At 51.5% G+C, this 14,939-nt stretch overlaps 1 protein-coding gene across 2 annotated transcripts in view; it reads right to left on the bottom strand.

The window, feature by feature from the left end:
• Positions 1-3,600: 3,600 nt before the first annotated feature.
• Positions 3,601-14,939, bottom strand: part of UNC13A (unc-13 homolog A) — a 69,591-nt gene continuing 58,252 nt past the window's right edge. The window contains exons 42-45 of one of the 2 annotated variants that reach the window (XM_040241075.1): positions 14,304-14,360; positions 11,371-11,463; positions 10,503-10,662; positions 3,601-8,682 (exon numbers count right to left, since the gene is read on the bottom strand). In XM_040241075.1, the coding sequence (XP_040097009.1) occupies positions 8,382-8,682; positions 10,503-10,662; positions 11,371-11,463; positions 14,304-14,360 (611 nt within the window). In that variant the 3' untranslated portion in view covers positions 3,601-8,381. The remainder of the gene's footprint in view (positions 8,683-10,502; positions 10,663-11,370; positions 11,464-14,303; positions 14,361-14,939) is intronic. The other variant, XM_040241076.1, reaches the window with a different exon arrangement.

Below are 14,939 nucleotides of genomic sequence, written 5' to 3' on the forward strand. Positions count from 1 at the left end.
TATTCAGGGTGGATTTCCTTTTGGATTGACTGGTTTGGTGTCCTTGCAATCCAAGGGACTCTCAAAAGTCTTCTCCAACACCACAGTTCAAAGCATCAATTCTTTGGCGCCTAGACTGCTTTATGGTCTAACTCTCACATCCATACATGACTATTGAAAAAAACATAGCTTTGACTATATGGACCTTTGTCTGCAAAATGATGTCTCTGCTTTTTAATGTGCTGTCTAGATCTGTCATAGCTTTTCTTCCAAGGAGCAAGTGTCTTTTAATTTCACGACTCTGTCGCCATCTGCACTGATTTTGGAACCCACGAAAATGAAATCTGAGACTGTTTCCACTTTTTTCCCCATCTATTTTCCATAAAGTGATGGGACTGGATGGCATTATCTTCGTTTTTTGAATGCTGAGTTTTAAGCCAGCTTTTTCACCCTCCTCTTTCATCTTCATCAACAGGCTCCTTGGTTTTTCTTTGCTTTCTGCCATTAGGGTGGTGTCCTCTGCATATCTGAGATTGTTGCTACTTCTCCATGTCTTGACAATTGTAAATAGTGCTGCTGTGAAGACTGGGATGCAGGTATCTTCTTGAATTAGAGTTTTGTTTTTCCAGATATATGCCCAGAAGTAGGATTGCAGGATCATATGGTAACTCTGTGTTTAGTTTTTTAAAAGAATCTCTATGCTCTTCTCCATAGTGGCTACACCAATTTACATTTCATGTTTAATCTTTTGAGGAACCTATGTACTGTTTTCCACAACAGCTATATCATTTTGCATTCCCACCTACAATGCATAGAGGTTCCAATTTCACCACATATTCATCAATGCTTGTTTCCTGTTTTGTTTTGCTTTTTGATAACAGCCAATGTATATAAGGTAGAATTCTCAGGTTTTTAACCTTGCTGTGTGTGCTGTGCTTAGTCACTCAGTTGTGTCCAGCTCTTTGCAACCCTTTGGATTGTAGCCCACCAGGCTTCTCTGTCCATGTGATTTTTCAGGCAAGAATACTGGAGTGGGTTGGCATTTCCTTCTCTAGGGGATCTTCCCAGCTCATGGATCAAACGCATGTCTCCTGCTTTGCTGACGGATTCTTTATCTACTGAGCCACTGGGGAAGTTTTGTGCTTATCATATTTTATTAATCACCCTTAATTATCCCTAAACAAAATCTCTGTGGGTGTAACTGGTAGGTCTTTTGAGCTTTATAAATGTATTATCATGCTCTTTGAAGCCTTCTAGGACTTTTTTTTTTTTCTTTCGGAGAAGCAATGGCACCTCACTCCAGTAATCTTGCCTGGAAAATCCCATGGGCGGAGGAGCCGGTAGGCTGCAGTCCATGGGGTCGCTAAGAGTCGGACACGACTGAGCGACTCGACTTTCACTTTTCACTTTCATGCACTGCAGAAGGAAATGGCAACCCACTCCAGTGTTCTTGCCTGGAAAATCCCAGGGACGGGGGAGCCTGGTGGGCTGCCGTCTATGGGGTCGCACAGAGTCAGACACGACTGAAGCGACTTAGCAGCAGCAGCAGCAGGACTTTTTTTTTTCATTCATCATCACACTTTATTCATTTGTCAGAACGAAGAAGCTCACTTCCTAGAGAATGGCAGGAAAAAACCTGTCATTCAGCCATTGGTGTGGAGTCAACTGTGGGACTCTGCATCGGAGCAAGAAAGTTTCTCACAGTTCAGCAAGCATGAGCCTCAGTCCCCAAGCCACATGGGTGACACAATGGACTTTACATGCTGAGAGGCAGAGGGCCAAGGGCTGAACACCTTTTGTAGAAAGCAGTAAACAAGCCAGCTTCCCTCTGTCAGGAACGAAACAGTTACACAGAAGTCATGCTGGAGGGTGGTGGGGTGGGGTTCCTGGCAGTCCAATGGTTAAGACTCTGTGCTTCCTCTGCAGGGGCATGAGTTCAATCCCTAGTCTGGGAACTAAGATTTCACATGCCTTGTGGCCCAGCTAGAAAGAAAAGAAAGTCATGTTGTGTAGCCTATGTGCTTAGCTATGGAAACTGCTTGGTCTTGGGAGAAGTATGACTCTGCAGTCTGGCACAGTCAGCAAAAGCCTGCAGGTGGACTTCCCTGGTGGTCCAGTGGCTAAGACTCCAAGCTCCCAGTGCAGGGGGCCTGGGTTCGATCCCTAGTCAGGGAACTACATCCTGCATGCCACAAGAGTTTGAGTGCCACAACTAAAGATTCTGCATGCCACAACTAAGGAACCAGCATGATGTATCAAAGACCAAAAATCCCTCATGTCATCACAATAGTTACAGATGGAATTCAGCTTGGAAATTTGCAGTCCACTCAAACAAGTGGAATAGGTCAGCCCATCATTGTGATGGACAAGTATTAACAGTACCAGCAACGGACATTGCTGAAGAAACTGTTATAAGTGAAGAAGCGCAAAAGACAATGTATCAAAATAATTGAAAGCCAGGTGGAGTCTCCAGAAATAGAAGTAAGGTGTCTTTTACCCAAACAGATAAATACTTTTAAAAAAGCATTAATAATTTAAAAAAAGAACTTGTAGGGTGCTCAGGACCTGCAGGCTGCCTGCACAGAGGTCACGTAGACAGGTGTGCCTTATCCATTTCATAGCTGTATAATATTCCTCCACTGTGTGAAAATACCATGTCATTGACGCTGCTTGCAATCCTGCCCACATGCAAGACTCTCTTGAGGACAGAGTTACTGAGCTATGGGTTACCCCTGTGGTTTAGCCACTTTTTCTTTTATATTTTACCCTTTTTGGGGGGGGGCATGCAGCATGTGGGATGCTAGTTCCCCATTCAGGGATCAAACTCATGCCTCCTGCCGTGGAAGCACAGAGTCTTAACTGCTGGACCACAGGGAAGTCCCTTACTTTTAGCCTTTCTGACTGTTACTTGCAGCCAAATGCACTTATCAAACTCACTTCCAGGGGTGGATCCCACAGCCCCTACCCTGGCCACTCAAATGTACAAACAATTCCAGGTCTTAGGAGGAAACCTATAGAAGAAACCTCAAGAGGAATCTCTGGACTTTACCGAGGAAACCCTGAGTTGAGTAAGATCCCATTTTTACTCCCTGGTGGGATGGGGGATCAACAAAGTCAAACTCAGATATATAGAAAAATGAAGCTTCATTCTTTGCCCATCCAAGTTGATAACATGAGATTTTCACCTGCTATATTAAAAAAAAAAAAAAAAAGCCTTCCAAACATGCTGGATGGCATCACTGACTCGATGGACGTGAGTCTGGGTGAACTCCGGGAGTTGGTGATGGCTAGGGAGGCCTGGCGTGCTGCAATTCATGGGGTCGCAAAGAGTCGGACACGACTGAACAACTGAACTGAACTGGCATTTGTGTCTTAACTTGTTTGAGCAAAGAGCGACAGCTGCCCAGTATCTTGGGTTCAGATCCTGGCTCCATCCCTTCCAAAGTATCTCCCTTCCCTGGACCTGCTTTCTTCTCTGTAAAATGGGACGGACCATGGTAGTTGTAGTGATTTGCGTTCATAGGCAGGCAGTATATTGAACAGTGGCTGCTCACAGTAGGTGCTTTGTGATTTTTTGGCCAATTTAGGAAGACAAGGAGGTCACCATGCATTGAGGCTGTGTGCTTTTTCTTCTTTTAATGTCTGCTGTTAATAAAATATTTTTACAGAGACCAAAAAGTCAGAATAGTGCCAAACATCTCAACACCGTGCATTCATGACCACTTCTCGTTAGTTTTAAACATTTGTTCCAATATTTACAGAGAAATGGGGACATCTGTGCAGATGCCAGACTGATGGGATGGAATTAAAACAGACAAACAGCATTTTGAGTTCACATTTGCAATCACATGCTAAGAGAAGGTGTGTGGAGGAAGAACCTCCCTGGACTGCATGGCCAGGTTTCAGGGTCTCAAGGGGCCAGGGCCAGAGGTGGGGTCTGAGTTTCCCTGACTGTGTAGCCAGGGATGCCTAGGGACCGTCCGCCAGGGACCTGTGCCTCGCACAAGAGTCACTATGGCTGGGCGGGGGGCGGGGGGCAGATGGAGGGGGTCTTACTTGACACTGTCAGCTTGATTTGTCTCTTTAAAAAAAAAGAAAAGGCAAAGAGAAAAGCAACACGTGTCAGCGAAAATGACTTTGGTCCTTGACAATTATTAGGAAAGGATGTTTAAGGGGACAGCAGGGGTCGTGATGTAGAGCAGCTCTGCAGTGAGTTCCCCTCCCTCTCTGCCTGAGCAGCAGAACTGGGGCAACTCTGGGCTGTCTCCCCTCTGCCCCTGTGTCTCAGTGTTCCCACCTGTAAGATGGACATTGCTGGGGGTGAAGGACAGAAAGGCCTCTGAGGTCCCAGCCAGAGAGGTCCCAAGGATTTCTAGTTGGCCAAGTCTTTTTTTTTTTTTTGCATCTCTGATGGGGGCATGGTGAGGTTTCAGGATGTAGTGCCGGAGAACCAGGATTCGGGGATGCCACTGGGCACCTCCTTATTTTAGGTAAATCTTTTGAGGACAGACTGGAGAGAGCAAGGAGGTTCCTCTTCCTTCTAGTTCTGTTTTTGCCCTTTCTCTCCTGTCTCTGCAGCCCCATCTCTGAATCGCTCTCTCTTCATTTCAAAGTTCTGGCTGTTCCCATCCAGGCACGATCTGATCCTCTGACTTCTTTCTCTGTCCGTCTGCCCACCCCTCTTTTCTCTCCTTCCCTCCCTTCTCTTCTTTGGGTCCTTACTGTCTCCTCCCTTTTGGGGGGGGGATTGGCTATGTCCCTCAAGGTCACCTCCACCCCACCTCGATCCCATTACGAGCCTATTTTATCCTTCTCCTGATCCATGAAAATCTGGAGCGAGTTCCCTGCATGGAGCAAGGTCCCAATGCAATGCCAGGACCCCACTTGTGCTCAGAACCCCGGGCACCCCAGGTGAAATGGTGGAAGCCCAAAGGTATCGTCCAGTGCTGGGTGGCCCTCTGCTCCTCTCTGAGCCTTGTCGTTCCCATAGAGGGACGTTCTGATTTCAAACACTTCCAGTCCCCTCTGTCCTCTCTTTACTCTTTGCCCTGTGGCTCAGCCAGTCTGCTGGGAACACCTCCTGGGTGCCTAGATCTGTGTGGGAGGGGAAGGTTGGTATGGACAGACACACGCGAATGTGTGGGCACACACAGAACTCCCTGCCTGAGACATAATTCAATTAGAACCCCCTCCCCGACATCCCCCTCCCCGGGCCCAGCCTTTGCTCACTGAAATTGGGGCTCTTGAGGGGCTTCAGAGCCCCTCTTGCGGGGAAAGAGTGCCTTTCACAGATACCCTCAGCTCCATGGCATCAGAGACAGAGGCTGCGGGAGGGGCAGACAGAGGAGGGACACTGGCTGGGGAAGTCCTGAGGGGGTCAGAGGTTTTCCACAGAAGGGAGCATTTGTGATGAGTTTTGAGGAATGACTATGAGTTCTCTGGGGAAAAGAAGCGAGAGAAAATTTCCCGAACAGTTTTAGCCTGGGAGTCAGAAAACGTCCTTTGACAAATACTCCCTGAGGCTCTCTCCATGTGCCTGGGCCGGTGCTGGGGAACCCTACACACACACACACACACACACACACACACTCTCACTCACTCACACACCCCTAGACCAGAGCACCTCCCAATAAAGTGTTTGGGAAACATCTTGGCTTTCTCTGGCAGAAGCTCAGCTCCCCCTGCCCTTTCCTGCCAGTCATTCAAGAAGTCTTTCAGAGCCTACTCCAAATCACAGATTAACTCCCCTTTGGATGTTGCTCCTCTCCTCATCTCCAAGTCAGCCATCCAGCCCACCTCCACCTCTTGGATGGTCTGAAGTTCAAATTTCCCTCTTGGGCCTCATGACGGAGACTTCAAGTTCCCCGCAAGACACCTCCAGCCTGTCCGTTGTCCCTGGGGCAGAGGGGCCCTCCGGCCCCACCATCCTGAATGAGAACTTTCATCCTAATCTCTAATTCCGAACCGTCAGTCACCTGAAACTGCCTGAATTTACACACGCTCAAAACGCTGAGTCATGTCCGACTCTTTGTGACCCCATGGACTGTAGCCCATGAGGCTCCTCTCTCCATGGGATTTCCCAGGCAAGAATACTAGACAGGGTAGCCATTCCCTTCTCCAGGGGATTTTCCCAACCCAGGGATTGATCCCGGGTCTTCTGCATTGCAGGTGGATTCTTTACAGTCTGAGCCACCAGGGAATTTAGGGGACACACAAATACTTTCAGGTAAATTAGAAATAACAGCGGCTTCATCCAAACTCTTGTTCACAGATGGGGAAACCATTACCATAAATATACAACCCGCAGTTTGCACATGGCCTCCTTAGAGATGCTCAACCCCTGGGCAGTGCACAATCGGGACATCTGTACCAAGGGGCCCTGGGGCTCGTCTAAGGCATAGTTTTTAATATATCCTCCAAAATCTTTCCAAGAATTAATTTCAGTGTCCTGAAAGCATTTTGTCCTCCCTCCCACCCCCATCACCACATCAGTCTATTCTTCATGAGGTAGCCAGAGGGAGAGTCAAAACCTGAAATCCAGACTCTTCCCAGATTTAAAATCTCCTGGGGCCTCCCAAGCCTCTAGGGTAAAATCAAAACTCCTCAGGGCTTTATACCAGATCCCACCTGGTCTGAGACCTCGGCAGGCCTCCCCAACCTCATTAGCATCCCCTACCACCCCATTGGTTGACTCAGCTCCAGCCACCTGACCTGGCTATGCTTCAAGTCAGCCCACTTCCAAGCCTTTGCATCCGAAGTTCCCTCTGCCTGGAACTCTTTTCTCTCCAGTGGGTGGTTCCTTTACACTTTTCACCTCCACAGAAAGCCCTTCCCCATCTGAGGTAGCCCCCATCACTCCAGGAGCCCAGTTAACTCTCTTCTCATCCCTCTGTTTAAATTTTTCCCTAGTACAGCACAATCCTGTATTTATCAGTCTGGTGGGAAAAAACCCATGGCATACACATACTGGTCCAATGTGAAAAAGCAGATCCTGAGCAAAGACAAGCCATGCCAAACTTTCCCAAAATGTCTCCCAAAATGCCTGTGTGAACTAAAATGGAGAAACTTGGCTAAACTGCCCCAAAATCCCTGGTGGAGGAAGAGTTTCAGGCAGCTAGAGGTGCCACCTGGGGTATCCTGTGGCCTGTGTGTTTAAATGAATGAATGAAATTTGGGGGGAGTAAGCTCCCCAGCAAATTTGTATATTCACTCACACACACACATACACACACACCCCTCAAGTTTCTGGTCCCTTTCCATTCTTTCCTGACTGGAGCATTCTAGGGGAGGAAGAAGTGGTTGGGGCAGGGGACTGGGTTCAGGGAATCCCAAACCTTCACTCTATTTTGGTGGGAGATCAAGAGTTCTCAGGTATCTAACCCTGGTGTCCCAATGGAAAGCAGTGAAGGCAGGGGTTTTGCTTGGCAGCCAGAGGTGGAAGGGGGCACTGGGGGACTTGGCCCTGAACCCCCACCTCTTTAAGGATTGGGGGGCAGTCCCCTGAGGGGGGTTAGCAGCAATGGGGAGCTGTATCGGGTTATCCGATCTCAGCTCACCCTTCAAAGGAGCACACAGGTCAAAGAGAATGGGGAGGGGATGTAGTCCTGGAACCCTCGGCATTGTCTTAAGCAGCTCTCTGGGCCCTGGTTTTGCCATCTGTCAAATGAGTGGGTTGAACTCTATGATATAAGGACTGGATATGTGGTGGGGAACGGGGGAGTCAAAACCCCGTAGGGAAGCTGGGGCAGCGTGGATGTCCCAGAGCAGACCCCTTGGCCGGGTCTGGGCGCCCAAGAGCGCATGTGCTTTTGAAATCCCATCCTCCCCCCTCCCTGTTTATTTTTTGCACAAACATCAAAAGGGACTCTGGTCCACCTTGGTGGGGGGGCTCTCTAACCATCACCCTAGCCCCTCCAGTCCCCACACCACCCCAGGGGGCGCGCCAGGAAACCCTGCCCCTTGCCCAAGGCCCGCCCCTCAAGGGAGCTGAGTTCCATACTTGGCAAAATGGTCTCGGGCCCCAAAGGATGGGACCCATCTTATGGCTTTTCCAGGGGGCAGGAGGCAGGGAGTCCAGGTAACACAGCTCTGGGACCTGGCCTCCTCTATAGGGGCTGGTTTTCCTCCCTTGACAGCTCGAAAAGCCCCTAGACGCTGCGGAGTGGCCTCAAGTAGGGGGATGTGGCTTCTTCTTCCTCTTGCTCTGTCGCACGGCCTCCTGAGGGGGCGGGGCGCTGCCATTCACCTTTCCCCAGAATGGGAAACTAAATCAAAGGCGCAGAGGCAGGATGCCTTCCGTTCAGAGCCCGTAGACTCGCCCTCAGGGAGGTCCAAGCGCGCAGGCACCGCCCCGCCCTGCGCGCTCTGCGCAGGCGCAATGGTGCCTGCCTGCGTGCACCGCACTAGGGGGCAGGCCCGGCACCGCCTTCCTCGGCGGAGCGCGTGTCCGACTTGAGCTTGACGAATTCCTTGGCCACCTCGTCATTGCTGCGTTGCGACAGGATGCGCAGCACCGTGAGGCCCGTGTCGTCCATGTGGATGCGGCGGCCAAGCGGCAACCAGCAGGCGGCGCTCCCGCGCTGGACCAGCTCGCGCAGCTGCAGCACGGCCAGCCCCACGGTACGGTCCTCGCGCGCGAAGCAGTAGTCCTTGACGCACACTTGCAGCTCGTAGCACTCGGGGCCTGTGTCAGCGCTCAGCGTGCTGCGGGAGGGCGGAGAGTGAGGACAGGTCTCGCCCTCCTGGCCAACCAACCCCACCGGTGACTCCGCCTCCCTCACCGGGTCACGCCCACACCCGGGCTTTCCGAGGCTGGGCCACGCCCATATTGAGCGATCCTATTTTCATAACCTGGTGCGAAGAACTGACTCATTGGAAAAGACCCTGATGCTGGGAAAGATTGAAGGCAGGAGGAGAAGGGGACGACAGAGGATGAGATGGTTGGATGGCATCAACTCGATGGACATGAGTTTGAATAAGCTCCGGGAGTTGGTGATGGACAGGGAAGCCTGGCGTGCTGCAGTCCATGGGGTCGCAGAGTCCGACACGACTGGGTGGCTGAACTGAACTGATTTTCATAGTCTTCCAAGAGAATAAGCCTGGCTCTGCCCCTGCCCCAGGTGTCTTGCCTCACAACCCCATGCTGGGCCACGGCCACATCCGCTGACAACTCCTCTACCTAGCATGATCCTTGCCCATTCTCTCCACCTTTCCTTCTCTCACTTCTCACTCAAGGACACCCCCATGAAACTACTCCCAGCCCCCAGCCAAGCCACATCCTCACCCCAAGAGCACCATGTTCCCACCCCATGAGACCAGCGCCCACACCCACAGCCGGCTGAACCGCTGCGTCCACCACCGTGACCCAGAGGTGGCACCCAGAAGACCCTTTACCAGGCTCCCATCTGAACTCAAGTTCTCCCCTTGACGTGGCCCCTCCCCCACGCTCCCTAGCCTACTCTTCTTACCCCCAAGATGCCCTCTCCATATAACCCTGCCCTGATGTCCTACCATGAGTGACTACCCAGTCTAGCACTCTTCCCCCTCCTCCAGGTTACAGAGTTCCTGCAGCTGTGTTCTGCCCTGATGCTGGCTAGTCAAGAACTCTCTTCCTTCTGGCTACACCGGCACTGATCCCTTGCATCTCCTTTCCAGGCAGCATTCCTAGCCCTCAACTACTTGGGCCCAGCCCCAGGAGATATCTGCCCCTACTAGGCGGTGCTCTTGTTCCCTGGTATTGCTTTAGGTGATCTACCTCTCCAAAGTCCTCTGACCAGGAGCTCTTCTCTGATAGGATTGGCCAGGCTCCTGTCCAGGGCCCCTCCCTTCAGCTCTGATGCCCCCTTACCCTGTGGCACTCTGTCCCCCAGGAACACCTCCCCAGTGTTACCCTGCCCCAGTAGGGCTCACATATGATCCAAAGATCTGCCAACCCTCACCCTCACCCCAGGTATACCTTGTTCAGACTTATTTATGTTCCCTATAAATCATCCACCCCTCTAGGTCCCTGACGCCCCTGACCAAGATTACTCTTGCTTGTTGCGAAGCCCCATCTAGATGTGATCTCAGCCCTACCCACTGACATGTATCCCCATGCCCTGGACCAAGCCACATTCCAATCTTGTCCCCCAGAGCAGACTTCTCCAGATGACCTATCCCAATAGCACCAACAAAGCTCATTGCTGACTCCAGGAGGTCCACCCCCATGCCCCTCAGTCCCTCAGCCCCAAGTTTCTTGCCTCATCATGACCACCCACGCCTCTTGGACCAGAAGTTTTAGCCCCAGAAATGCCCCAGGTCAACATGTTCCTTCTGGCCAGACATCTTCTCCCCTGCATGAGCCTTTACTATGTTATCCTGCACTAAGGTGCCTCCTTTCCCACCATCCCCACTTACGATGTGATCCCTCCTGTTCCTGTCCCCAGAAACCATGGTGCACCAGACATCCCTCCCACCTACTGGCCCCTGAGGTTCATACAGGGTCATGTCCCCTAGCCATGCTCCCCAAAGCATCCCAGACTTACAACTGAAAGCTCTCATTGTACTTGGGGGCCCAGCTGTTGTTCTTGGATTTGGTCGCAAACTTGCGTTTCTTGTCACTGAGCTGGGGCCCAATGATGTTGACCTCGATGAATGGCCGGAAAATGCCAGAAGTCTGCCACTTGAGATCATTGGCAGCCACCACTGTTGGGAGAATTAAAAGGTAAGACTGCTTAGGGTTCCCCAGTACATAGCTGCGGTTTTCGAAGCCTGGCTGAAAGATTACATTTCCCAGCATGCTTCTGTAGCTAAATATGACCACGCCAATTAGATGTAAGAGGAAGTGATGCAAACAACTTTCAGCAGGGGAATGCCCCAAAGGCAGGGAGAATGCCCTACATTTTCTCTTTCCCCTGGCTGCAGACTGAGAAGCTGATGGGGGCTGAGTTCTTTGGGACCCTCTAGAGGAAGAAAACGCATTAGGGATAAAAATACAGCAAAAATGTTTGGAGCCTGGATCCCCAACACTGTGAAGCCCCCACATCAGTTCTGGGCTGATTGTTCTTGGAGTTACCCCAGAGTAAGATTCATTCCATCTAATAATATCTTGTTTAAGCCATTGTTATTTTAGGTCTTAGATAAAACAGACCAATCTGTGTTCTAACTAGAAAATTAAAGCCCACAACAGGAAAGCAGAGCTGGGAGAGAAAGTGGAATGAGTCCTGTAACACTCATTGTACCTCTTGATCCAGCTGTGCCTGAAGGCGGATACTTCTGAACATTTCAGTTTTATGAAGGCATTTTTTAAAATGAAAAAAAAATTCTTCCTTAAGCCTGTTTGAGTTTGGTTTCAGTCTTAGAATCTAGTGCATCTTGGCTGAGGCACTCTCCCTCCCACCTCAGGCTACTCACCTTTCACTGTGACCTTGTGTTCCCCAGTTCCTGGATGAGTGAAGAGCTCTACGTGGACGGAGACTTCACCCACAGGGTCTTCCACACCCGAGCCTGGGCGGGGCAGGGGAGGATGCTTGGCATGAGCTTCATTCTTTCCCACCCACCAGAAAGGACGTGGACTGCCTCCCACCCACCATATGCTGGCGGCATCAGGTCATCAGCCATGACAGGTTGGCACTGAGGGCAGGCTGGGAAGATGGGTGCTCATAAGGAGGCTGGGAATCCTCAGCTTTTCACTACTTTGTTGTGTGATCTCAGGCACATCTCTTAACTTCTCTGAGCCTAATGTCCTCTTCTTCATTCCCTGTCATCAGACTCAGTCTTCATCTTTCACACCATCTTGGCAGCCTCTGACACTTTGGCTTTCTGTGCCTCAGTTTCTCCCTTTGGCTGCAACAAGGCTACACTTTTCAAGTTCTCATCTTACAGTTAGTCTCTCCTTCTCACTCTCTTTTTCCATTTCCCACTCCTCTGTTGACCTTCAAACTGTAGGGGCACCTATACCTCAGTCCTCAGCCCCTTTTTTGTTTTCACTTCCTCGCTAAGTACTGATATGGTGGAAGATACTGCCAGGTCTGCCTTCAGAATACATCCAGACTCTGGCCCATCTCCACAGCCTCCATCCTGGTTCAGTCTCCGTCAACCATGTGGCTCCATCTCACACTTCAGGTATGGCAAAATGAACCACAGGTGCCCAATCAGAGCATTCTCCAGCCATGGCTGCAGTGATTGGCTCAGGGATGGTCATGTGACCGGAGCTAGGCCAACAGTTGTCGTCCCAGGGCCAACTAGGCCACTCCAAACTGTTGTAGTAGTCTCCACTGTGGCTCCTGACACTTTCCACTCAGCTTCTTTCAGTACACCAGCCAGAGAAATCCTAAGTCAGACTGTATCCCTCCTCTGCTCAAAACCCTTCCAAGGCTCTCATTTCACTCTGAAATAATCAGAGTCCTTTCTGTGACCTACAGTCACTCCTGATATATCCTCACTGTTACCTCTCCTCACCTCCCTCCATTCTCATCCTCCTCTAACACTCTGTGACATGACCCAGAATTCTCAATTCTGCTGAAGTGACAGCTTGTAGAGATATTTTTTATTTTCTCTCCCATTCCTTTTCCAACAGACCATCTCAAGTTTCCACTGAGGCATGTCCCTACCTCACCTCAGACATTGTAGCTCCATATCGCACTTTAGAAATGGCTAAATGAACCAGGGCTGCCCAATCAGAGCTGTCCCTGGCCATGGCTTCAGTGATTGGCTCAGGGATGGTCATGTGACCCAATCTGGGCCAATAGGAACTGGCCCCAGGACTTTTGTTGTAACTCTTAGGAAAGAGTCTTTGGTTAAGCTGCTCCAAGGCCCAGTGAGGGGAGAGCTCATCCCACAGAGGTCTCAACAGAGACCAATGACCAACGGCATTGTTGGAGACTCTAGATCCAGATGGCAAATCAATCCTTAGGCTTTCAGTTACAGGCTCACAAATTCTCTAGTCTGCTTGAATCAAGGTAGGGAACTCTTCAATTTCAGCCATGACAAGCATCCTGATTGATTGATTCTGATGGGGATCATTGAAGCAGCAGTTTAGAAGCTTCTGTCCCCAACCCTCCGTGACTCTTGGGAAGGGCATCCTGTGGGGCCTGGGGACCTGTGACCGCCAGCACCTCCACCAGGCCCCTCCCCTGCCCCTCAGGAAGCTTACCACGCCTGGAGCACCCCATGCATGGGAGGAGGAACAGGGGGAAAGTTGGGGTGGGGTGGGGTAGGAGAATGGGTCAGTCCAAGGTTGATCAGGTTACCTGGCTCTGTGCAGTTAGTGACCAAGGCTCAGGGGGCAGAAGTCCCCCATTGCCCTAGTATTGGGGTGTGCACCCCCTCATCTTTGCCACCCACCCCAGGCTGCCTTCCTTGTCATGTCAGGCTCCCACCCCACTTCCCCCAACCAGTCACATGCTCAGCCTCACCCCCCCAACCCCCACCCCAGGCTGATGCTTCATAGCAAGCTCAATCCGGGCCAGACTGAGAGGTGCCAGGGGAGAGTCGGACAGTGGTGGGTGGGGTGAGGGGTCAGATCACGGCCAAAGCTAGTAAGAAGGGGGAGGGGGGCAGTGCTGGGCGCCCCCATCCCATGGTTTGCTGGCTCCAAGGGGAAGTGTCTTTCCCAGGCCTCTCTGTGCTTGCCCCAACCCCACCCTCACTCCCCCAATCCCAGGCCCCCTTGAGGGGAAGGTTCCTTGGGCAAGGGGCTTAATCTCCTTTGAGACAGCTTCCTCATCTATGGAATAACGGATCACCCTGAGGGGCAACCTAAAGGAATGTCTTCTAGAATACCGAGAAATGCTTGGTACAAAGGCTAGCTCAGAGTTAGAGCCTGAAAAATGCTCGTTTTCTTTGCTCATAAAAGTGACATAAATAAAAATAACAATAATAATACAACTAACAATTGCTGCCAGCTAGTACATGTCAAGAACTGCTCTAAATTTAATTCATCTAGTGCTAAAAATAATCTTATGAATTAGGGTCCTTGATTGTTCTCATTTTACAGATGAGAAAACTGAGGCTCAAGGAGGCAGCCGGTTGCGGGAGGCGCCCACCCACGGAGTGGCACAGCTGGAATCTGAGATGGGCAAGCGCCTGTCTGGGGGACCCGGGATCTGGGTTAAGAGCAGCACCTAGGGAGAAACGGATTCCAACTCGAATCGCTACTCCTTCCCCACGTGGAACCAGCAAGCCGTCCTTCCCCCTGGTCCGCCTAGGCACCCCTGAAGCCAGTCGGGCCTGGGCGAGGCCCCGCAGGCCTGGGAGGCGGAAGGACGGGCCTTTTACTAGCCGGGCCAGGAGGGGTGCAGGCACCGGGCACCGGGCGCGGGCGGGCGGGCGGCGGAAGCACGTACCCTTCTCAGGATAAATGTCTTCACTAAGGGTAAACCTAGTCCCTTTTCCACCATGGACTAATCAAGGGAGTGGGGAGGTGGAGAAAGGAGGGGAGGGAGGAAGGAGGGGAAAGACGAGCGAGCGAGAGAGAGGCGAGGATGGAGGGCGAGTGTGCGTGGCGAGGAGCAGGGTAGGCGCAGAGAGGGGGCGGCGAGTGAGAGGGAGGAGAAACAAGAGAGAGAGAAACGTCAGCTGCAGACGGACAGACAGACAGCCTCCCGCTCCGGGGGGACACCAGGAACACTAAAAGCAGCAGCGTGGGCTGGGCACGAAGCTGAGCGCAGAGCCCCGACACCCAGGGAGGGCCCTAAGCCCTGGGCTGACTCGGGGGGAAGGGGGCAGCTGGTGGCCGCAGGGTTTAGCTCCCCTCACCCCAGCCTCCTCTTCCACTGCCGGTACTAAGCCTGGGTTAGCGGCCAACCTTCTCGCCCGTGTCTGCACTCTTAGGGCCAATTTTGAAAAGGAGGGTCCCCAGGGAGGGGAACTAGGACCCTGGAGTCCTGCCCCCCAGCCCCAGCTGCTGTGTGCGAACTCAGAGATGGACAGGAGACAGAGGCAAGAGAAGAAAGAGAAAGAAAGAATTTGAGAAATAAGAA

Source organism: Oryx dammah, unplaced genomic scaffold, assembly GCF_014754425.2.
Source record: "Oryx dammah isolate SB20612 unplaced genomic scaffold, SCBI_Odam_1.1 HiC_scaffold_5, whole genome shotgun sequence".
Taxonomy (NCBI): domain Eukaryota; kingdom Metazoa; phylum Chordata; class Mammalia; order Artiodactyla; family Bovidae; genus Oryx; species Oryx dammah.